Source organism: Pezoporus occidentalis, unplaced genomic scaffold (genome assembly GCF_034315485.1).
Source record: "Pezoporus occidentalis ecotype Australia unplaced genomic scaffold, CSIRO_AGI_Poc_V1 ctg301, whole genome shotgun sequence".
NCBI lineage: Eukaryota > Metazoa > Chordata > Aves > Psittaciformes > Psittacidae > Pezoporus > Pezoporus occidentalis.
The window spans coordinates 47,518-68,851 of NW_026914953.1; the positions used below are offsets into that span (position 1 = coordinate 47,518).

General features: G+C 63.2%; 5 protein-coding genes across 14 annotated transcripts in view; 2 read left to right on the top strand and 3 right to left on the bottom strand.

Annotated features, from left to right (window-relative positions):
- Positions 1 to 54: 54 nt before the first annotated feature.
- REEP6 (receptor accessory protein 6) lies at positions 55 to 4,022 on the bottom strand. 3 transcript variants are annotated; one of them, XM_062627497.1, is made up of 6 exons: positions 3,892 to 4,022; positions 1,757 to 1,850; positions 1,372 to 1,510; positions 887 to 1,055; positions 589 to 656; positions 55 to 192 (listed from the first exon to the last, which is right to left on the bottom strand). In XM_062627497.1, the coding sequence occupies exons 1-6, from the start codon at positions 4,004 to 4,006 to the stop codon at positions 175 to 177; spliced, it is 603 nt and encodes a 200-aa protein (XP_062483481.1). In that variant the 5' UTR covers positions 4,007 to 4,022; the 3' UTR covers positions 55 to 174. The 3 variants fall into 3 exon arrangements, with proteins under 3 accessions (XP_062483481.1, XP_062483483.1, XP_062483482.1); XM_062627498.1 differs by lacking the exon at positions 55 to 192 and adding an exon at positions 398 to 421; XM_062627499.1 differs by lacking the exon at positions 589 to 656.
- Positions 3,522 to 10,171, top strand: PCSK4 (proprotein convertase subtilisin/kexin type 4). 6 transcript variants are annotated; one of them, XM_062627496.1, is made up of 15 exons: positions 3,522 to 3,621; positions 4,742 to 4,846; positions 4,931 to 5,026; positions 5,179 to 5,307; positions 5,881 to 5,957; positions 6,072 to 6,160; positions 6,924 to 7,096; positions 7,175 to 7,387; positions 7,602 to 7,702; positions 8,067 to 8,170; positions 8,346 to 8,463; positions 8,680 to 8,856; positions 9,155 to 9,279; positions 9,599 to 9,718; positions 9,781 to 10,171. In XM_062627496.1, exons 2-15 carry the CDS (start codon positions 4,745 to 4,747, stop codon positions 10,143 to 10,145), a joined length of 1,989 nt encoding a protein of 662 aa, XP_062483480.1. In that variant the 5' UTR covers positions 3,522 to 3,621; positions 4,742 to 4,744; the 3' UTR covers positions 10,146 to 10,171. The 6 variants fall into 6 exon arrangements, 5 of the variants coding, with proteins under 5 accessions (XP_062483480.1, XP_062483475.1, XP_062483476.1 ...); XM_062627491.1 differs by lacking the exon at positions 3,522 to 3,621 and adding an exon at positions 4,142 to 4,318; XR_009966448.1 differs by lacking the exon at positions 3,522 to 3,621 and adding an exon at positions 4,168 to 4,318 and having other exon boundaries at positions 9,496 to 9,718; positions 9,781 to 9,902.
- A 1,658-nt stretch (positions 10,172 to 11,829) lies between these two features.
- On the bottom strand, positions 11,830 to 16,470 carry ADAMTSL5 (ADAMTS like 5). The gene is made up of 12 exons (XM_062627556.1): positions 16,293 to 16,470; positions 15,569 to 15,620; positions 15,329 to 15,489; positions 14,881 to 14,941; positions 14,692 to 14,800; positions 14,468 to 14,595; positions 14,264 to 14,387; positions 13,552 to 13,635; positions 12,894 to 13,057; positions 12,579 to 12,810; positions 12,273 to 12,344; positions 11,830 to 12,175 (listed from the first exon to the last, which is right to left on the bottom strand). Exons 1-12 carry the CDS (start codon positions 16,406 to 16,408, stop codon positions 11,862 to 11,864), a joined length of 1,617 nt encoding a protein of 538 aa, XP_062483540.1. The 5' UTR covers positions 16,409 to 16,470; the 3' UTR covers positions 11,830 to 11,861.
- A 1,032-nt stretch (positions 16,471 to 17,502) lies between these two features.
- Positions 17,503 to 19,012, top strand: PLK5 (polo like kinase 5 (inactive)). 2 transcript variants are annotated; one of them, XM_062627563.1, is made up of 6 exons: positions 17,503 to 17,760; positions 17,916 to 17,976; positions 18,053 to 18,140; positions 18,219 to 18,314; positions 18,389 to 18,587; positions 18,657 to 19,012. In XM_062627563.1, the coding sequence occupies exons 1-6, from the start codon at positions 17,638 to 17,640 to the stop codon at positions 18,900 to 18,902; spliced, it is 813 nt and encodes a 270-aa protein (XP_062483547.1). In that variant the 5' UTR covers positions 17,503 to 17,637; the 3' UTR covers positions 18,903 to 19,012. The 2 variants fall into 2 exon arrangements, with proteins under 2 accessions (XP_062483547.1, XP_062483546.1); XM_062627562.1 differs by having other exon boundaries at positions 17,504 to 17,760; positions 17,847 to 17,976.
- Positions 18,849 to 21,334, bottom strand: part of THOP1 (thimet oligopeptidase 1) — a 330,697-nt gene continuing 328,211 nt past the window's right edge. For both annotated transcript variants that reach the window (XM_062627552.1, XM_062627553.1), the window contains exon 14: positions 18,849 to 21,262. In XM_062627552.1, the coding sequence (XP_062483536.1) occupies positions 21,104 to 21,262 (159 nt within the window). In that variant the 3' untranslated portion in view covers positions 18,849 to 21,103. The remainder of the gene's footprint in view (positions 21,263 to 21,334) is intronic.

The window sequence follows — 21,334 nt, forward strand, 5'->3', positions numbered from 1 at the left end:
TGGCTCTTAAAGGGGCCTCGGCACCGCCCTCACGGAGCACAGGGCAGAGGCGGCTCGGGGGGCACCGGGGACCCCCGGCGGTTTATTGAGGTGGGGGGCAACAGCCGTGGGGCTCGGGGCTCGGTCGGGGTCGTGGTGCCTCTCATTGCCTCTTCTCCGCTTCCCGCGCCAGGGTCAGGGCTGCTCCGGAGGCTGCCGGGGACACAGGCACGGTGTCAGGGCCACCAACCGGTGCCCCGGGACGAGCCCACCCCAGACACGCGGTGCCACCCCATTCCCTCCCGCTCCTGCCCTCGCCGGGGTTGGGGGGTTGAATGGGAGCCCCAGGTTGTCACCAGCACGGTGGGGCCAAGCAAGGTACACGCGGTTTGGGGGGGCTGGCTACGGAGAAGCAGGAGGGAAAGCGCCTGCTCTACAGGAGCTGAGGGAGAAGGGGACGGCTGTGTCAGCCACACCACAGCCTGGCAGCGCTGGAGCTCTCGCCAACACCACCGTGGCTGCAGCCGTTCCGCCAAGGGGCTGGGAGGGCTGGCACAGAGCGGCCCCTTCTCCCTGCAGCGGCAGCGGGACCTGCGGCTCTTTACATACAGACAAAGTGAGCTGTGGAGCCACCTCGGCCGTCAGCCGGGCTCTGCTGCTGATCAGAGTCTGCAGGACTGGACCATGAGGCACGGAGAGAAGAGAGAGAATTACAGCGAGGGGAGAGCTCAACCCCTGCTCGGCTCCTGCCGCCACGGGAGGACAGGGCTGCGAGCCCAGCATCAGAGAGAGGGCTGCTTGCCAGCCATGCAGATAAGAGCTGCTCGCATCCCAGAGGAGCTGGGCCGTGCTCTGGGGGGGGAATCGCCTGCCCCAGACACGGAGCAGGGTGACCAACCCCTGTTACCTTCTCTGGTGACACTGGAGGCTGCGTCCAGGGCTTTGGTGCTGAGGTTGCCCAGCACACTGTCCACGGTGCGGTGATGCCTGAGGAACCAGGGCCGGATGATGTTCTGGTAGAGCACCTGCGACCCGTTCCAGGGCACGGGGGCCATGCACCACAGCAAGAACAGGCACTGCGGAGAGGAGAGATGCTCTAGAGCTGGATGATGGCAGGGCAAGGGCTGAGCAAGGCAGCCCCCAAGGATGGCAGCAGTGGCAGGCCAGCAGCTGAGCTGCTCCAGTTCCCCCCAGGCAGCCCAAAGGCAGTTGCTCAATGGAGGTGCCAGGACCTCAGCTGGCTGCAGAGAGCTCTGTGTTGGACTGCAGCCCCACTGTGGCCCCACCACAGCCACCACCACTGTCCTGCCAACAGGACAGAGCCCACCACGCTTGGTTCCTCCAAGTTTAGCCCTTGGGTGAGAGGACTCTGGCCCCAGCAGCCCCCGGTACCTTCCCAGCATAGTAGAAGGGGAACCAGTAGAGGAAGATGTCAGAGAAGAACTCAGCTACACTGAAGACGCCATACACCACCCAGTACGTCAGCCACGTGGTGTCATCCTCCTTGCTGGAGCTCTCGATGGCTTTGATGCTGTGACAGGAGATGGGAAGGGCATTGCTGCTGCAGTCATGCTGCCGGGGTGGGCACTTCCTTCCCAAATCCTCTGAACCCTGGAGCAGACCTGCCTATTGGATGCTGCTGCCCCAAGCTGGGCTCGTGCCAGTCCCCAGCATGTTCAGGAAGGTCTCAAGAGCTTCCCAGCTGTAAACGCCTGTTCATTTATCAGGGAGACCCTCAGCTAAGGGCAGGGGAAGCTCTCCAGACCCTGGGACTTACGAGACGTATGCAGGGTAGGCGAAGCCAATGAGGTTGCAGAGCAGTGAAGCGCCGTAGCCAAACACGAGGTACAGCCCCAGGAACGCCGCAGAGCCTGCCAGGGCACAGAGAGGGTGGTCATGTACCTGCCAGTGCCAGGATGGCGAGAGGAGACCCCAGCTCTGTCTGCAGAGCAGGTTTCTCATCCCAGGAGTGAGAAGAGGTGAATGCGGGACCCTCCTGTTGGGAATAACAATCACTCCCAGTTAATTCCAGTATCACCCTCTCCCTCAAGGGAGCCACAACCCGGAACCTGTCACTGCCTGTCCCCTCCCTGGCCTGGAAGGGACTTTACCACAACAAACTCGCAGCACCTTCAACCCGTCACCAGCGTGGACCCGAGCCAAGGCCGCAGAGCCATCAGGAGCAGAGACTTTAACACACAACTACAGTCCAAAGTCAAAGCATGGAGCTGCCCCACCACGTGCCAGGGCTCAAACCACTTGGCATTTTGTAGGAGCTGTTCAACTGGTCAGGGACAAGCCTTGATGATGGGAGCCAAGTGCCCAGGAGCAGCCTTGCTGCCAGAGCCTGCGTCTCCTGCTCCCTGTACGCATCTCCTGCACGTGTTTGTGCTGAGCAGCCACTGTTCGTTGAGGATTCAGTCCCTGAGGAGCAGCAACCGAATCCCACTTCCCTGTGATTAAATTCAATTATCAAAGTTAAATGTAAGCCAAGGCTTGGGTCATTTGGAGCCTGCCCAGCACCCAGACCCTTGCCGAAGGCAGCCGGTGGATGGGGGGAGCTGGGGCAAGGAGCCTGAAATCATGGTGCTGTGAAGAGCTCCTGTTCACTGAGACCCTGAATGGTCAGAGAGCACTAAAGCAGCCTGAGGACACCAAGGCAGAGTCGAAGGCACTGACTGTCACAGCCCAGCAGTGTCTCCCCTACCCTATGTACAAATTCCTCTGCCAAAGTAAGCACCTTGCCCCAAAGCAGGCAGGAAAGCCTGGACTTAACCTCTCTGTGCTGTGACTTAGAGGAAAGCCCTTGCTCGGGCTTGCAGGATGGGTTATCCTCGCTCTGCTCACCACAGCATTTCTGTGCCTTGCTCTTGCCCCTGCTGTGGAGTGGCTGCGGCTCCGGGCATGAATGGTGCTTTGGGTCTTCCCCAGGAGACAGGTAGGAGCAATGTATGTGGCTTTTGGAAGCACTCACAAACCTCCCTTCAAGGAAAACCAGCAGGAAGGTTCGGGCAGCACTGGGTTTCAGTCTCCCCCAAGAGCCTTAGAAGGGGTTTCACGGGCTAAATTAGCCCCCACATACATTTATATGAAAGCAAAAAACCAAGTGAAAGGCTTTGCTTACAAAGAAGAGCTGCTGAGTGGGGCAGCTGGATTTGTCCCATGGTTCCTGCCGCAGCAAGGAGGGTGAGGGAAGGGAACACTATCCTCCTCCTCCTCCTCCGGGATCATTTTCACCCAGCCAAAGCCACTGCAGGGCTGACCTGGCTGTGCTGCTCAGATGTCAGGCGAGATGGACTCCAGACTGCAGCCCATGGGTGCTACTGGGTTCCAAATGGGTTCAAACACAAATTAGGAATCGCTACGAGGGGGGGGGGGGGGAAGGAGAAATCCAATATTCTGAGTTTAGCAGCAGCTTCTCCTTTCCAGGACAGGGACCGAGAACAAGGGACCATCACTCTGGGGGAAGCGGTGCCTCTGCTCTTCCCCTACCCTTAGAAGCCCATCGCATCCAAGCACAACCAAAGGCACTGCTGGGCTCAGAAGGTGCGGGTCCGCCCCGCACTGCACCCACACACAACCTGCCCACGGCAGCACGCGGTCCATGGACCCCTTTCCCCCTCGGCGCAGGAACACGAGCAGGTAAAGGGCCGGGGAACCGCACCAGGAGGCAGAAGGGCAGAGGAGGCACCCGGCGGGGCACAGGGGGTTCCGAAGGCAAAGACGGACACGGGCACCCCCGGCCCCCTCCCAGCCCCTGTCCTTTGCCCCCCGTCCCCCCCCACCCCGGAGTCCAGAGGCGCGGTGAGGGACCCTCGGAGACCCGGCAGGAACAGAGCGGGCAGCGCCGGAGCGGAGCCAGGGAGAGCGGGGACGGGACGGGACGGGCCGGGCCGGGGATCGCGGTCGCACCTGTAGCCAGGTAGAGCCGCCGGACGCCGGTGCGGGCCTCCAGGCGGCCCAGGAGGTCACCGAGCGGCCCGGGCCCATCGAGGAAGCGCTGCAGGCGCTGCGGCACCGTGCCCATGGCGGCTGCGGCGGCTCCGGTCTCGACCGTCCCGTCCCGTCCCGTCTCACCCCCACCGGCGCTGGTCCGAGGCCGCGGAGACGGCGGCAGACGGGGCGGGGCGGCGCTGTCGCCATGACAACCCCTGCGGCCGCCATGGCGGCGGGGCCGAGGCGGCTGCTGGAGGCCGCGGTGATGGCCGCGGTGGTGGCCGCGGTGATGGGCTCCGCCGAGCCCCGCGTCTACCTGAGCAGCTGGGCCGTGAGGGTGGCAGCGGGGCCGAGGGGGGCCCAGGGCCTGGCCCGGCGGCACGGGCTGCTCTGCCTGGGCCAGGTGCGGCGGCAGCCATGGGGCAGGCGGGGGCCGGGGTGCTCCTATCCACCGAGCCCCACTGCGCTCGTCCTCTTCTGCTGGTCCCCTCGGCTCATCCCCGCCGTGTGCCCGCAGCGGGCGCTGGTTTAGTGTTAGAACGGGGCTTCTGATTACTCCCTCGGGTGGTTTTAGGCCCCCGGACGCAGCTTAAAGGATGAGTGCAGTAGGGGTGAGCATTGCCGATGGCCTCCGTGTGTGCATCGCTGAGAGGGGAGACCCAAAGGGCACCCCGCAAACCTGCCCTGGTTCCCAGTGATGCTCTCCGCTGGTCCTGCCACATACAACTCATCAAACGCCTCTTTACGGTCCCTGCCGCCCATATAGAGCAAGCACACGGGTCCAGGCGATGCCATGATCTCTTACCACAGCTCTTTTTGCCTGCAGGTGATGGAGGGAGAGCCTTATTACCATTTCAAACACCGAGGCACGAGGCAGAAAGCCTTAAGCAGGCACTGGGGCTGGAATATGCGCCTGGCAAAAGAGCCAAAGGTAGGGGAGGAGGCAGCGGCAGGAGCCCAGGCTCTGGTGCTGGGCAGGCTCTGCCTGACACCACCAATGCTGCTTCCTGCCCAGGTCCTCTGGTTTGAGCAGCAAAGCGTAAAGAGGCGCACAAAGAGAAGCATCAGTGTGGTGCCAACAGATCCCTGGTTCCACAAGCAGTGGTACATGGTGAGATTTTGCTGCTTTCTAATCCTCAAGCAAATCACACACACACAGAGCCCGGCACAAACAGGACTGATGCTGGCAGTGATGAAGCAGCAGAATTGTCCTTGAAGGTCACCCGCAGCCCAGGGGCTGATCAGATTTAATCCGTTTTCCAGAATAATGACGTTAATCCCGACCTGAACATCCTCACTGCTTGGAGCAAAGGGTACACGGGGCTGGGGGTCGTGCTGACCATCCTGGACGATGGCATCGAGAAGGATCATCCAGACCTGTCTGCCAACTATGTAACTACGTGGGGCTGAGCAGCGCAGGCTCCTTTGGGGCATGTGTGGGTGGGTGCCTTCATCCCCCCCATGGGACTCTGCAGTGGGAGCTCAGCCTCTCCATGGCTGGATCAAAAGGTTTGGCATCTCCTGCAGTGACTTTGCACATAGCTAGAACTTGGACCCATTGTCCCCAGTGCAAAGGCAGTAAAGCTGGTAAACCTTCACGTGCTCCAAGGGAGGACGGGTAAATCTCACCTGTCATTTATAACACCACCATTTCAGTGCCCTGTAGTTCCTCTCCTAACGGCACAGGCAGTAAGGCTCGCCCTCGGGTGAGTGGCCATGCCAGGCTTCCTCACCAAACGTGAGCTTGGACATGATGAAGCAGCAGAGCAATGCACAAAGTTATGTGTCTTTAACAGAGCCCCATTGCCAACATCTCCAGGTTAACCCAGTGCAGTTGCTGGGTGAGAAGGGCCCAGGGTGATCCACGCTGCCAGGCACTGGGCACAGCACCAGGCAGCTGTGTCAGGCTGTCACAGCCCATACAGAGAGGCAGTTTGCTCATGCCCGTCCCTCTTTCTGCAACAGGACCCTCTGGCAAGTTACGATTTCAACAGCAATGACCCTGATCCCCAGCCCAGGTACAGCACCGGGGAAGAGAACTGGTGAGTTCTGCCCAGCACCCTGTGCTGGGTGCTTTATCTCTCCATGGCCAGGGCTGCCCCAGGCCCCCTTTGCCCCTCACCGAGGAGGGCTCAGAGGCTAGCTCTGCCCCTCAGGCATGGAACACGCTGTGCGGGAGAAGTGGCAGCTGCAGCCAACAACCAGCTCTGTGGAGCAGGCGTTGCGTACAAGGCCAGCGTTGGAGGTGAGCCATGGATGCACAAAGGTTGCTCTGGCACTCGGGGAAGGGACGCATGGGCCCGGGCAGAGCTGCTCTGGGAGGAGCCAGGCTCTCGCTGGGAAGCAGAGGGTGCTGTGGTCTCTTCGTCAGGGGCTGTAGCGATAGGACAAGGGGTGATGGGTTCAGACTGAAACAGGGGAAGTCCAGATCAGATCTAAGGCAGAAGTTCTTCCCTGTGAAGGTGCTGAGGCGCTGGCACAGGGTGCCCAGAGAAGGGGTTAAATGCTCCATCCCTGGCAGTGCTCAAGGCCAGGTTAGACAGAATCTTAGGCAACGGTGTAGGCTGAGGTGTCCCTGCCCATGGCAGAGGGGCTGGAACTGGATGATCCTAAGGTCCTTTCCAACCCAAACCATTCTATGGTTCTCTGGTGTTACTGCACACCCAGTCACGGGGCTCAACTCCCAGGGGGTTTAACACCCACCACAAGCTCCCCCGTGGAAGCAAGTAGGGCAAATGGGGTTATAAGGGAGAACTCACAGAGCTTAATTGAAAAGGGCTTAACAAGGAGCTCTGGGAAACAGCTTCCAGCCTGCAGGAACCTGATCTCCTTAGGGCAGCGTCACAATAAAGGTGTTCAAGGCAACAGGGAGGTGGGGGAATGAAGTGGGGTTGATGAGATGTCTCTCAACCCTTACATTGCTGTGGCATGCACGAGGCTTCTGCCCACCCCGCCTCCCATGCGCTGCTGCCTCTTTGACACTGCTGCTCCTCACCCTGGCCCTGCAGGCGTGCGGATGCTGGATGGCCCCATCACAGACATGGTGGAGGCTCAGTCCCTCAGCCTGCATTCCCAGCACATCCACATCTACAGTGCCAGCTGGGGCCCCAAGGATGACGGGAAGACCGTGGACGGGCCAGGCGTGCTGGCTGCAGCAGCCTTCCACAGAGGGGCCAGCAAAGTAAGCCTGGTGCTGGCCTTGGGAACCTCGCTGGGGTGAGGGCTCCCTGCTGATCCCCCTCTATCTCCCCCCTGCCAGGGACGGGGTGGTCTCGGCTCCATCTTCATTTGGGCCTCTGGCAACGGTGGGATCAACTATGACAACTGCAACTGCGATGGGTACGCCAACAGCATCTACACCCTGTCAGTGGGCAGCGTTCTGGCTGGCGGCCAGAGGCCCTGGTACAGCGAGGGTTGCTCTGCCATCCTCACCACCACCTACAGCAGCAGGACCACGAGCAAGGTGCAGATTGTGAGTGCCAGAGCAGGGACACTTGGCCAGACACCAGTTCCCAGCACAGAGAGGGCTCATCTGAGCCCTCTAGGGAGGACGGGGGCTTTATTAGGATGTCTGCATTAGACCCCAAACCCATGTAGGGACCCAGAGGGAGCATTTACTGAAGTTAACTCCATCCAGTCCTGTGCTCTGCTCCAGCAGCAGTGCTGGGACCCCTCTCTCCCCTCAGGTAACCACGGACCTGCACCACCGCTGCACGGACAAGCACACGGGCACCTCTGCCTCAGCCCCACTGGCTGCAGGAATCGTTGCCCTCGCGCTGCAGGCCAAGTAGGTGAAGTCGTGGCAGTGGGAGGGTTCCCAGGGAGGATCTGGTGCCTCGCCAGGACCCTTCAGGGACGAGGGAGGGGGACTTCACTAGCGGGGAGGTTTGGGGGTGCAGAGCTGAGGTCTCCCCTGGCTCTGAGGGGACATCTTCCCGTGGTGGGACACTGCTGGAGAGCAGGGAGAGGCAGGAGGAGAGGCGTCCTCTGGAGGTCTCTCTTGCTCCCATTTTGGCAGCGAAGGATTTTCGTGCAGGGGGGATCAGCTTGGACCCAGACAGCTAACTTATCCATGTCTGAAGAGCCAAATCCCACCCTTGAAAGCTAACCCAAAGCAGAGCCTTTGGTTCCCAAGTCTTCCTTGCTTCCAGCCCAGCACTGACCTGGCGTGACCTGCAGCATCTTGTCATCAGGACCTCCAAACCCGCTCACCTGCAGGCAGAAGACTGGGCTACGAATGGGGCCGGACGCAAGGGTGAGTTGAGGGCTCAGCTGCTGCCTGCCCTACCTGCTCCTGCTTCCTTTGCCTGGCTGTGGGCAGACACCCTGCCCCTCAAACCCCCACCAGCGGGCCTGGGCCAAGAGCCCCCAGCGCTCTCTCAGTGCAGAGGGGCTCGTACATCCTCTCTTGGGTGGTATCTGCTCTTCAGTGAGCCACCACTACGGCTACGGGCTCCTGGATGCTGGGCTGCTGGTGGAGATGGCCAAGGCATGGACAGGAACTCAGCCTCAGCGGAGGTGCTCAGTCAAGGCTCTTCACGGACCCTGGTAAGGGATGGTATTCCCCGGGTCCAGCCTCATACAAACACATACAGGGACATTCTCATAGCAAAGTTGTGCCATGCCCGCTGCAGGAACAGGCATTGCTTCCCAGAAAGCAGTAGCTACAGCACAGCTTCTGCTGTAACCACAGGGCTGTGCATAGAGGGCAGGAGGCCCATGAAGGCAGAAGAGATGCCCTCACCTCCACCTTGTACTTGATAGGAACATTGGCTCCAAGCTCACCGTCCCTACAGATGTTTTCTGCTCTGGGAGAACCAAGCGCATCCGCTCCCTGGAGCACGTCCAGGTCCAGCTCTCTCTGAGCTACAGCCGCAGGGGGGACCTGGAGATCACCCTGACCAGCCCGATGGGGACCACGTCCACACTGGTGACCGTGCGGTAAGAGCACTCTGCAAGATCACAGGGAGCACGCTGCACTAACACTTGCCAGCTGCTGTGGGGCACAGGGGACTCTTCCTCCCACAGCCTCTCCTGGGGCCAGGAGATTCCCCTACACAAGTGGCCACTCCTGACCCACATAGGGAGCAGGCCTCCATGCTCAAAACCCTTCTGTGGTCCCCATGAAGTCTTGGCAATGCCCTTTATACCAAGAAGAGGGTGACTGCAGGCTCCCCCTTGGGCTGCATTCCTTCCCTGCAGCTTCTGGGCTGTCACTCTCGGGTCTCCTCTCCTCCAGCCCGTACGACACCAGCCAGCAGGGCTACAAGGACTGGACCTTCATGTCCACGCACTTCTGGGACGAGAACCCAAATGGGACCTGGACACTTCAGCTCGAGAACAAGGGCGATGCCTATAACACAGGTGGGTGCCCAGCAAGAGTGAACCCCGCTTTCCAGGGTCCTGCAGTGCTTGGTCATTGTTTCTCCTTCCTTCTTCCACTTCAGCAACTTGTTGACATCTTCTTCCTGCTCCTCCTGGGCACCTGAGCCCTCTTTTTCTGCAGGACCATGTTTGTTTCGGGAGCCTCTGGCCACCACAGAGCCAGGAAGGGAGCATAGCTTCCTCTCCCCCACATAGCTCCAAAGCTTCCAGCCCCACATCCACCAGCTTGCACATCCCAAAGGCTAGAGGGTGGGGACAAGCCACCATCAGCACAGAGTCCTGTCCCTCCTGCCCGCAGGTTTCCTGACCAGCTTCATCCTGCACCTCTATGGCACAGCTGAGGACATGTCAGCCCGGCGCCTTGCAGCCTCTACCACGGACAAGTGCATCAGGCGGGATGCACAGGGAGCATGCAAAGGTGAGCATGGAGGGGACGGGGCTCTTGCCCCGCAGCCCGGTTCACCCACCTTCCCTCCACAGAGTGTGGCAGCTCCTTGTTCGCCCACCAGCGCTCCTGCCTGTCCTACTGTCCCCCACGCTACTACAGCCAGAACGCAGGCACAGCCCGTGTGTGTGCCAGCTGCCACCCCTCGTGCTACACGTGCCAGGGGCCATCTGCCAACAACTGCACTGCCTGTCCCTCTGCCGGCACCTTCGATGAGCTCGCACGCTCCTGCTCCTCCTCTCCAGGCCTCCCCTCCGAGCAGGGGCTGCAGAGCGACCTGCTCCCTGTCCTCATCTGCAGCAGCCTGCTCCTCTCAGCCATCCTCTATGGCACGTACCGTGTGGCCTTCTGCGTTGTGAAAGGTACCTCCTGCCGTCGCTGGGTTGGAAGGACAGCGTGAGACCAGCCTGGGCTGCACGGACACGAACACCCTGGGACAGAGCTGCCCTCGCCTGGCTTCTGAAGTAAACTGGTTGTTGCCTTTCTGAACAACTCTGTCCCAACAGCGACCTTCCTGTGCTTGGGCTGATCCCAGCCCGTGTCCAGCTCCATCCGCTGGCAGACACAGAGGTGGTGGGGTCCCTCCTTACCTGGCTCATCCCCCCCAGGGACCAGATCCATCCGGAGGGGCCGGACCTGGCTCGCTGCTGCGAGGGAGCTATTTCCAGCGAGGCTGGGAGCCCTGTGCCCTTTCCCAGGGACAGGGGGCCATGGGGAGGAGGAGATGTGACTTCTGTCCAAGCAGCTGCACCCCAGTGACTGCAGCCAGCTCCTCCAGCACCAGGCCAGCCCTGAGCCCATGCAGCTTCTGTCAGAGCGGAGGCAGCCAGAGCCTTGGGGAGGACAGCCTGGACCTACAACGCAGAGCATGGTGCACTCTGGTTCTTGGTTACCAACAGCCTCTAGTACTTAAACAGGGTCTCAGGAGCCTGGGGCTCATCCACAGGGAGCTGAGAAACAGGCACCCTTACAGCAGGGCTGCAAGAGGGGGCTTGCAGGCTCTGTGGGACACAGGGGCTCTGTCAGCACAACTCAGGGCAGCCCCCCCTTCCCTATATGGGGGCACACACTCACCCCTTTCCCCAGGACAGGGGGGAGCAGACACCAGCCCCACAATGTCCCCCTTCAAGATACAGCTTCCCAGGGGTCACAGGCACCAAGGGGGCACGTGAGACACTCCCAGTCCTCTTCTCTCTACCTCACTTTGGCCCAACAGGGGCTGAGACCCCAGATCCCTGCTGTTCTCCCTGCAGATTCCCTTTGCACATTGGAGCAACTGTCCCCAAGCCCACCATGGCTGGAACAACCAGAGAACTCAAACCAGCCACAGAGCATGGAGGAGGGCTTTTATAGGGTGGAGGCACCTTTCTGAGGCCCTAATCACCCCAAGGTGCTTCCACCTGCATTCCAGAACACCTACATCACTCAGGCTTTACTGGGACCAGCTAGGGAGCCCAGTACAGAGCCTTGGCTGACCACAGGGCCAGATGGTGAATTACCCGATGTGCTAAACACCCTCCTGGCCTGGCAGCTGCCACTTTAGGGCACCCACCCTGGGATACCCCCCAGGCCCATGCCCAGCACAACCATTCCCACAGCATCCCCAGCACTTCCCATCCCTGCGTGGGCCCCATGGGAGCACCCGCCAGGCTGTGGGTTGGGTTACGAGCGAGGGGGCTCTGGCACAGGGAGGGACCCGCTCGCCTCCTCCGGAAGAGAGATAAAGCAGCAGGGCCCGACCTCAGGGAGGCAGAGCCTGGCTGGTGTCCATCGCTGCACCAGGGACATGGTGCTGAGCGGGTGCGTGGGGGCACGGCTCGGGGGTGGTGTGGGACACCCTGGGCCAGCTTCCAGCAAGGGGCACGCAGCACACGAGGGGACACAGACCTTTATTTTCTGCATATAAAATAAATTACCACCCTCCTCCATCACCCCCCCCCCCCCCCAGCCAAATCCACCCCAAGGACAGCGAGCAGGAGCCGGGGGGGGGGGGGGGGGGTGGTGTCCCTGCAGCCCCCTCCGCAGCCATGGGAAGGGTTTGATGCACGACAAGAGCATCCCCAGCCCCCGGGGTCCTCCCGGCTGCTCCCTCCCCAAGGCCACGGGGGGGGGATGCTCAGGGCGGCCGGGGCTCGGGGCAGTGCCGGGCCGCCTCCCGCACCAGGCGCTCCTCGCGGGGTGTCCATGGCCGGGCGTAGCCGTCGTCCTGCAGCAGGATGCGGTTGAGGGTGCGCTCGTAGTTGACGTGCCGCCTCGCCATCAGCACGTACTCGGCCCCCTCCCGCAGCGGGGGGCAGCCGCAGGCGTTGGGTACCCACAGGTACTCCCGGCGCAGCAGCGGGGAGCGCTGCCGGTACGGAGCCGTCACCTCCACCTCGTAGCGCGTTTCCTGCCCCACCAAGCGCCGAGCCAGGATCCGGCCCCGGAACGCTGCGGGGCGAGGTGTGGGGCACCCTGAGCCGGGCACGGCCCCCGCCCCACCGATGTCCTGCCCCTCAGAGCCTCCCTCCCCATCCCTGGCGCTCACCGAAGTCGCTCTGGCAGAAGTGGCGGATGCGCTGGGAGCGGCCCTTGGGGGTTCGGCACCTCCCGCATCGCCCTGCAGGGGCAAAGCTGCAGCGGTTTAGAGGGGAAAAGGGACGCAGAGGCCACAAAACCCCCTCCTGCGGTGCTGGGAGGGAGCACTGAAGGCCCCATAAGGCAAGAGGGGGCACACGGAGCCCCTGAGAGGGGGGAGAGTTAAGCCGGGGGCCCTCATCTCATTTCTATCCTTGGGGCTCTCCAGGATGCTCTGCACAGCAGAGAGCCCCGGGGCTTGGGGGGCTGCAGGCACCTGCAGGGAGCCCGGCCCAGCCAGGGGGGCTCCACGGTGGCGGCTCTGTGGCAGAGCTCTGGGGCTGCGGCGGCAGAGCTGGGGGTCCCGGGGGGTCCTGGGGTGGGGGGGTGCCAGCCCCTCGGGGCTGGGGCTGCCGCAGGGGGCTGGAGTTGCCATGGACAGGATGCGGGTGCCCACGGGGAAGCCAGAACTCGTACTCGATGCCAGGGTTGGGCTCCTGCAGTAGGACCTGCACAGGCAGGGGCAGAGCTAAGGGGAGTGATGGGGGACAGGGAACGGCTACCTCTGTCCCTGCACCAGCCCTGCCCTCACCATCACTTGCAGATCCTCATCGGTGGGGCCAGGGGCCTCCAGGCTTTCGGTGCCATCGGGGGTCCGGGTGTAGCGTAGCCGGGTGCCGGCTGCTTCGTACTGCCCCGGCCAGGCGATGGACCAGTCCCCATTGAGCACATAGCGCCCATCGCTCGTCATCAGGGCTGCGGGAGGGAGCGTGTCCGAGTCCCAAGCACCGCATGGGCCCTGGGACCCCTGCACTGGGCAATGGCTGGGTCCCCAACGAAGGCCTCTCCCCGAGCAGGGAGGGCAGCGTGGGCTGGGAGAGCTGCGGTCGGGGCTTACGAGAAGTCTGCTTTCTTGTGAGATCTTGGCTTTCATCCCGAGCCAAACCCTGGTGTGCAAACTGCCCCTGAGCCCCGGGGCCTGGTCCCGGGGGGGGACGACAGGGACCCAACTGCACTGAGGGGGGCGGACCAGGGGGTCTGGGGATCCCAGTCCTGGCCCTGCTCCAGCTCAGCCTCTGGAAGACTGCCCCAAGTGTTCATTGGAATGTCCATTGAACCTGCATCTGAGTGGGGGAACCGCAGGGAACGGCACAGAGCGGCCACCCCCTGCCCTGCCTTCACTGCACCCATGGGTAGCACCAACTAGGGCTGACTGGGACGGACTGGGACAAAGACAGGATGCGTCCTACCGAGGTAGTTGCGGCTCTTGTCCGTCACCTTGATGTGGCTGGCCCCAGCTGGGATCCTGGTCACATTCATGTACCCAAAATAACCTGGGCAGATGGGGCAGAGTCAGGGCAGAGCTGGGGCATGGCCTGAGGGGACAGCCCAGGGATGGGGCAGGAGGGGACTGGGCACAGAGCAGCTCTGGGACTCAGGCAGCCCCAACCCTGTCCCAGGCACCAGCAGCATCAACCCAGTTGGGCCTCACATGCTGGGACATCTGGGGCACCCAGCAATGGCCCTGGAGGAGCCAAGGTGCCACATGGGGCTGTCTGCCCTCATGGGCATCATCATCCCCACGGCCTGGCCAGGCACCCCATGAACCTGGGAGATGGACACATGGATCCTGGGTGCTGCCTGGGACCCCTGAACATCCCTGGGGACCCCATGGACCACAGAGGTGCCCCAAAGATCTGCCCCAGAGGAGCGATACCCCCTGCAATGAGGCAAAATCACCCCAGTAAGGGGTCTCCTTGGAGCCAACTGCCCTGTGCCCACATGTCAGGGACAGGAAGGGATTGGGAACAATGCACCCATGGTGACTGGGGAGATGGAGAGGGGATGGGGGTGACGGGACCCAGGCAATGCCCTGGGGACACAGGCAGGGGACAGGAGGACAGGGGAGCCAAGAACCAAAGCATTCACCCATGGAGGGGGCCGGGGCAATGGTTCATTCACCGGAGGAGGTGTCCTCGCCCTGGAAGAGCCGGTGCACGAAGAGACACGCGTCACGGCCACTGCTGCACGGCCCGCAGGTATCCGGCCGCACGCCCGAGCCCAGGATCCCATCGCAGCCCACACTCTGCAAGCAGCCGAGACACGGCCTCAAGGAGGAGGGCTCAGGGCTGGGGGTCCCCAGGGGTCCTGGCCCCATGAACCCACCAGGCAGCGCCCGCTGACACAGAGGTCCGGAGAGCCGGGGCCGCAGCGGGTGCCATCCAGCACCCGGCCGAAGGTGTAGTAGAAGTTGTGCCCCACAGCCAAGCAGTTCAGGTCACAGACGTTGGGGGCTGATGGAGGAGGGTGGGAAGAGGAGAGGGTGATGCTGATGGCAGCCGTGGCCCCTTGTCAACCTGGTGATACTGCCGCCCAGCCCCGGGACTCACCTCCATGGAAGGGCACCCACTGGTACCGGGCTGATGTGCCCAGGATGGGCTTGTTGTCGTAGAGAGAGCACTGCATGGCACGGAAGGGCACCGAGCCGCTGGGGCAGCCCTATGGGAACGGCAGGATGGAGCCCCACCGGACCAGGACTGGGGCTGGCCATGCCGGTGCGCAGCCCTCACAACGCTCACCTGGAGCTGGCAGAGCCGGTACTGCCGCGGGTCGCCCGTGCACGGCTCCTCCTCGCTGGATCTGCGGCCACAGCATCAGCAAGGCAGGGCCCGGGCCCGGGCTCCCCGAGCAGCCCCGCTGCACCCTGCGTCCCCATCCGGGCCCCCCTCCCTTCCTCCGGGAGCCAGGATGCCGCTGAGCCACAGCGGGACCGGGAGGGACGCGTCCCCATGGGGGAGCAGGAGCAGGGACCACGACATCCCGCATGGAGCCGCATCCTCCCGGAGCGGCACCAGGAAGGAGGCACCGGGGTCTGGCTCCGCCCGCCCCCTCCAGAATCAGGCTCGGATTTGGCCAGGACGTGTGCGGGGCAGCGGCGGAGCCATGCCGCGGGGTTTGGGCGCCCTGCGGGGTTGGCTGCTGCGAGGGATGCCCCGGAGGGACCGCGCTGCCCCGTCCCGCACTCACCGCAGGCACCTCCGAGTACGGAGGGCGACTCCGTCCCCGCAGGAGCTGGAGCAGGAGCTCCAGGGTCCCCAGGGCCCCCAGGCACCGGGGTCCAGCTGCCAGCGGGACCAAGCAGGGGCTGGGGGCTTGAAGACCTGCGCCGGCATCCCCAGGGCTGGGCTCTGCGCGGAGGAAGGAATCAGCGCCGGGGCCGGGATCGAGCGGCCTGGGGGCTGCTGCCGAGCACCCCTCGCCCCTCACCTGCGCCGTGCCGAGGCCGCTGAGCCAGGCCAGGAGCAGCAGCCACCAGCATCTGCGGGAGCGCCAGGGAGAGCCTGAGCCCACCGCGCCCCGGGACCAGCGCAGCGGAGAGGGGGCACCCCCATGCGTGTCCCGTCCCCCACCACCACCACCAAGGGGGACCCCAGCGAGGGGAAAGGATGCGGCAAGACCGGAGCAGACCCAGCGGGAGGGCCCATGCGGGACCGGGGGAGCAGCGCCGCGTCCCGCACACGTGCCCCGCGTGACGACGGGAACGGCGGAGCCGGGACAGGACCAGACCTGCGCGGCGGGGCCGGGGCTCCGCGCTCCCTGATCCGGATCCGGCCCCGCCGTGGGGAGAGCACCGGGGGAGGGCAGCGCTGCCTCCCCCCCCCCCGCACCCCAAAGCGCCTTGCCCTGGAGCACCCCCAACCCGCCCAGCGCAGGGGTGCGGGGGGTGCCGGCTGCGCCCGTTTCCTCCCTTCCCGGGAATTCCGCTCTCTGGGTCCTCCCCCCCCCCCCCGGCAGGGCAGGGATCGGGGGTTCACGGTGCCGCCGCCCCGAGGCGATGTCCGGGTGATGTCCAGCCCCCGGCAGTGGCCGGGAGGCTCCGAGTGCCTCAGTTTCCCCACCGGAGCGGAGCTGACCCAGGGCTGGGCGGGGAGGGAGGTGTGGGGGTTCCCTTGGGGGTCCACGAGGGGTGAAGCAGGAATCGGGACCTTACCCGGCACCGCGGAGTCCCCGATAGCCCCGCCCGGCCATGCCGCCCCTCGTCCGGGGCGTCCCGGCGCTCGGTCCCGTTCCGGAGGCAGGGAGGGGGGACCCGGGACGATCGGGCATCGCCTGCGCAGCTCCGGGGAACGGGGGGGTGTGGGGGGGGTGGCGGGCGAGGCTTCCCCCCCGCCCCGTTCTCCTCCCGTCCCTCCCTGCTGCGTTATTAATATCCAGCCCCAAAAGGTGCGCCGAGCCCTCCCCAGCCGCCCGTTAACCCTTCGAGGCCCGGAGCTGCGGCGGTCGAGGGGGGCTGGTGGGGTCTCGGGGGGTGCGGATGCTCCTCTGTACCCTCTGCTCCCCCAAGGGATGTCACCACCCTCAGCTGCAGAGGGGAAGGGGCAGATGGGAGCTTGCCCCCGGCCTCATCCTGATCGGGGACCCTCCGAATAGCCCCTGATTCTGAGCATCCCCGGGAGGGGTTTGGAACCCACCGGGGGTCCCTGCTTAGCGCTCCGTAGATGCAGCAGGATCTGCTGGGCTGTGCGGGGGGGGGCTGGCAGAGCTCGGGGTGCTGGGTGTCATCGTCCCCCCCCCAGCGCCCTTTGGGCAGCAAGGGCAGCCCCAGGCACCCGCAGCCCAGAGCCGAAGGGGTTACAGTGCTGGGGTGCGGAAGTCCCTTGGGGTTTCCCCACTGCAAGGCAGAGCAAAGTGAGCTGGATGATGGCTTCGGGGTGCGCAGGGAATGAGCTCCCTGGATGGTGCATTGAGGATGCCGGCAGCGGGATGCTCTACAAGCGGGGACGGCTCCTGGGAGAGGTAAATCCCTTGTCAGCCCTGCTCCAGCCCTGCCCCTGCACCCCGAGACAGCCCCTTACCCTGGCCAGACCCCCTACATCTTGTGGTCAGGGTCATCCCCAGGATGTCCTGCTCCGAGGGGGACCCATCAGCTCCCCTCTGGGGAAGGGGGAACTGAGGCAGCGTGGAGATGCTGCGATCAAGCCATTGCCTGGAGTCTGCATTGCTTCTGCCTTGGCTTGCCCCGGGGTGCTGAGCTGCTCACTCCTGTCCTTGCAGGGCGCCTTTGGGTGCTGCTACCAGCTGACGGAAGTGGCCAGCGGCAGGGTGTATGCAGCTAAGGTCATCCCGCGAGCCCATCTCGCTGCAGTGGGTGTCAGAGAGAGGGTGAGTCCAAGGAGGGGGGACAGAATGTCCTGCAGAGCCCCACAGCCCTGCCCTTGCCCCTTCTCCCTTGGTCCCTGTTGCTCGGTGGGTCCCCATCCCCATTTCCCAAGGATGCGTGTGGGGGATCCATCCCGGATCCAGAGGCTCCCCGGGGGGCTGCTGGGCTCCTGCCAATGCAGGTGGAGCGGGAGCAGGAGCTGCACGGCCGCCTGCACCACCGGCACATTGTCTGCCTCCATGGGCACTTCTCTGACCAGCGCCACGTCTACCTGCTGCTGGAGTACTGCAGCCGGAGGGTGAGCAAGCACCAGCACCCCAAAACAGAGCATCCCCATGTCAGGGCTTTACCAGGCCCCACACTGGCACCTTGGTCCGTCCCCAGTCCCTCGCTGACATCCTGTGGGCCCGGGGGAGGCTGACGGAGCCGGAGGTGAGATACTACCTGCTGCAGGTCATCTCAGGGCTGCGCTACCTCCACGGACAGGGCATCGTCCACCGGGACCTCAAGCTGAGTGTGTGGGGCAGCGCTGGGGGGGGGCAAGAGGGAGACCCACACCTGCGCTTACCCAGGCTCACCTCCCTCTGCAGGCAACTTCTTGGTGACCAAGAAGATGCAGGTGAAGATCGGGGACCTGGGGCTGGCACGGCTGAAGGCTCCGGCTGGTCAACGCTGGGGGTGAGCGGGGCCATGGTGCTGCTGGGGCAGGTAGGGGGGGTCACTGCCAGGCTGGGGTTTACCTTGCTTGCTCCCCAGGGCGCTCTGTGGGACACCCAGCTTCCTGGCCCCGGAGGTGTTGGACCGCAAGGGACACGGGGTGCCCGCGGATGTGTGGGCCCTGGGCTGTGCCATGTAAGCAGGGACCTGGAGGGCGGGGTGATGGGTGCTCCCGGCTGCATTGAGCACCCTGACCCCCCCCCCCCCAGGTACATGGCGCTGACAGGGAGCCCCCCGTTTGAGGCGGCTCAGCGGCAGGAGCTCTACTGCCACATCCGGGCTGCCCGGTACCCGCAGCCGAGCCGGCTCTCAGCCCATGCCCAGGCTCTCATCGCCCACCTGCTGGCCCCCGAGCCCGCAGCACGGCCCAGCCTGCAGGATGTGCTGGACCACGGCTTCTTCACCCAGGTGTGGGGCCGGTGCAGGGCATGGCCACGGTGGGGATGGGCCAGGGGGTCACTGCCTCTCGCTCCCCAGGGCTTCACACCCCAGAGGCTGCCACCCCGCGCCTGCCACTCGGTGCCCATCTTCCTGGCACAGGCCCTGCCATGCAGGCTGCGGCAGCGGCTGTGCCAGGAGCACCAGGGAGCACGGGGAGCACGGCGCTGCCACCCTGGAACACCGCTGCCTCGCCACCACGAAGGAGCAGGACATGAGCCATGCAAACACCCGCTTAGGAAAACCTTTATTAGTGTTAGGAACTGTCTAAAATCCAGTCATTGACACAAGCAGGGTGGGATGTGACCATTACGGACGGCGCGCACACACACACACGCACCCCAGTCTGCCCTTAGAACAGGTTAACAAAAAGAAATGAAAGAACCAAACCTGAACGAGACCTCTCTTCCCTGCAATGGGATAGGGACAAAGAGCTGGGGAGGGAGAAGGAGCAGCTCCTGGTGCCTGGGGATCACCCATGCAGAGGGAACGCTAGGAGCAGCATCACATCCCCTTGCTCTGCCTGGCTGCGGGCTCCTGCAACACCTCTAACTGCACCAACAGCAAGGCTTACTGGAAGGAGGAACTGAGTTATTTGAGGCCCAGGAAGGAGGGAGGAAAGTGTGTGGCTTCCCTGCCCAGCTTCAGCTCTCTCCCTCAAGAGGTCTGAAAGAAAACACTGAAAGCTTGGGAAAACGTGACACCGAAACACCCACAGCATTAACTCGAGCGGCCCCCGTCACAGACGCTCGCCTATGCCTAAAACAGAGGGTGGGGACAAAGACAAGATGCTCAGCGTGGCGCCAGCAAGCACCAAGGAGCCGGTTTGCTGCTTCCAGACCTGTCCACATCAGCGCAAGAGGGGACTGGTGAGGGAGGGTGTCACCAGGGGGTGTGGGGCAGGGAGGGGAGGTGACAGCAACAACTTTGTCTGCACTTGGGGTGAGTTTCTTCCTACGCTGTCAGTCACTGCGGGGAACGAACAGGAGCTGCTCAGTGACAGCCCAGACAAGAGGAGAAGCAAAAGAACAGCCTGGTTGGGGGGGGGAGATGCAGCACAAGACCCCGGGTGGGGGGGACCCATGCACAGCCCTGGCTGGGATGGTGGGTGCAAGCGCAGCACTCAGCACCCTCCCTGTGCCAGACCAATCCTGCAGCCCTCATACGGCATCACCCAAGGCTGGAGGTGGGGTAGGACACCAGAGACTGAGATCTGCTCTCCAGGACCATCAGCACACATCCCTCAGGCCAGTAGGAGCTCACAGCTCCCCCCACTACCTTCCACCTACCCTGCACACTCACTACTAAAAACCTTCCCCAGCCCATGCGTGATTCCTATAGGAGCAAACCCAGAAATCAGGTTTTGACCTTGGGGGCAGTGCTCCCCCCTCCCACAGTCAGAGCTGAGCTGCCCTCCTGCCTGCTTGGGCTAGGAGTACAGCATGGCAGAGGGGGGCACACGATGCTGTGCATCCCCACACCACATGGGCACCGGTTTCAGGGTTCCTGGGGACAGGGGAAGAGCTGGGGGAAGCAGAGCGTGGCTGCTCCCAAGGCCGGGCAAAGGGCTGCTGCTGGCCCCCAGCTCGGCGCCTGGCACAAAGCCACAGGGTATTTTTATCCTGGCATCTGTGTTGGTTGAAGCTGTCAGCTCCTCTTGCTTTAAACACAGCCCTGCCCTGTCCCACCCTGGCTCATAGGACACCAACACACCCTGAAGCTGGCCCCTGGCACAGAGTCCCAGCACCTCCAGTATAGCCCAGGGGAAGCCTGGCAGCATGTGAGGCCCAGGCCATGCTCCCCAGATCCACTATTGCTCTGGGAATAGCTGCACTGGGCACCTCTGCCCCCCTCCCAGGCCTGCTGCCCAGACAGGGGTGCCTGAGGGATTCAGGGCTGGACATTCCAGTAATTGCAATGGGATCTGGGATCTGCCCATCTTTATTCCACAGCTGCCCTAAGACAGGGAGAACGTGGCTCCCAACCAGCTCCTCAGACCACTTGTTTGGTGCTCGGAACAGTTAAGTCTGCCCCACGGCACAAAACAAGCCAAGCCTGGTGGGAAGTCTCATTCCTTAAAAAGAAGGGATTAGAACAATGACTCAAGCTTGGTAACTGCTCTCGCCCTCCTCCCTGGCTACAAACGAGGCCAAAACTCACCCTGGTGCAGAAATCAGGTTTGAAGTTCAGCCAATTCGTGTGGCTAATGCCAGCCCCAACCCCTTTGTGCTGAGGTGTGTGTGACAAAGGCAGCTCAGCTCCCTTGGCAGAGCTGCCACTGCAGAGCCCTGTGACAGCTCTGCAGGGCTGAACCTGGCTCCTGAAGGCCAGGGTGAGCTTGGAGCAGGATCCTGGAGGAACAGCTCCAGGTAGGGGCTGCCCCAGGATGCATTTGGTGACAGAAGTAGGGGGTATTGCTTGGCCTGAGAGGACTGGAGTGTAGACAAAAGGAGCTGGCTTGACTCAAAACAGGCTGGAGCAGCTTCTCAGCAGGCTGAAGGCAGCGAGTTGCTCTCTACCTTCAGTCCTTTGCTGGCCAGGAAGGCATCCTGCTTAGGCTCACGGCCCAGGAACTTCTTCAACATGTCAGAAGCATCCAGGGAACCGCCAGGATGCAGGATGCAATTCCTGTAATCCATACCCACCTGCAAGCAGAGAGAGACAGGGGGATGTGTTAAGACACCCGCTGATGCTGCCACCTCCCTCGACCACACTGG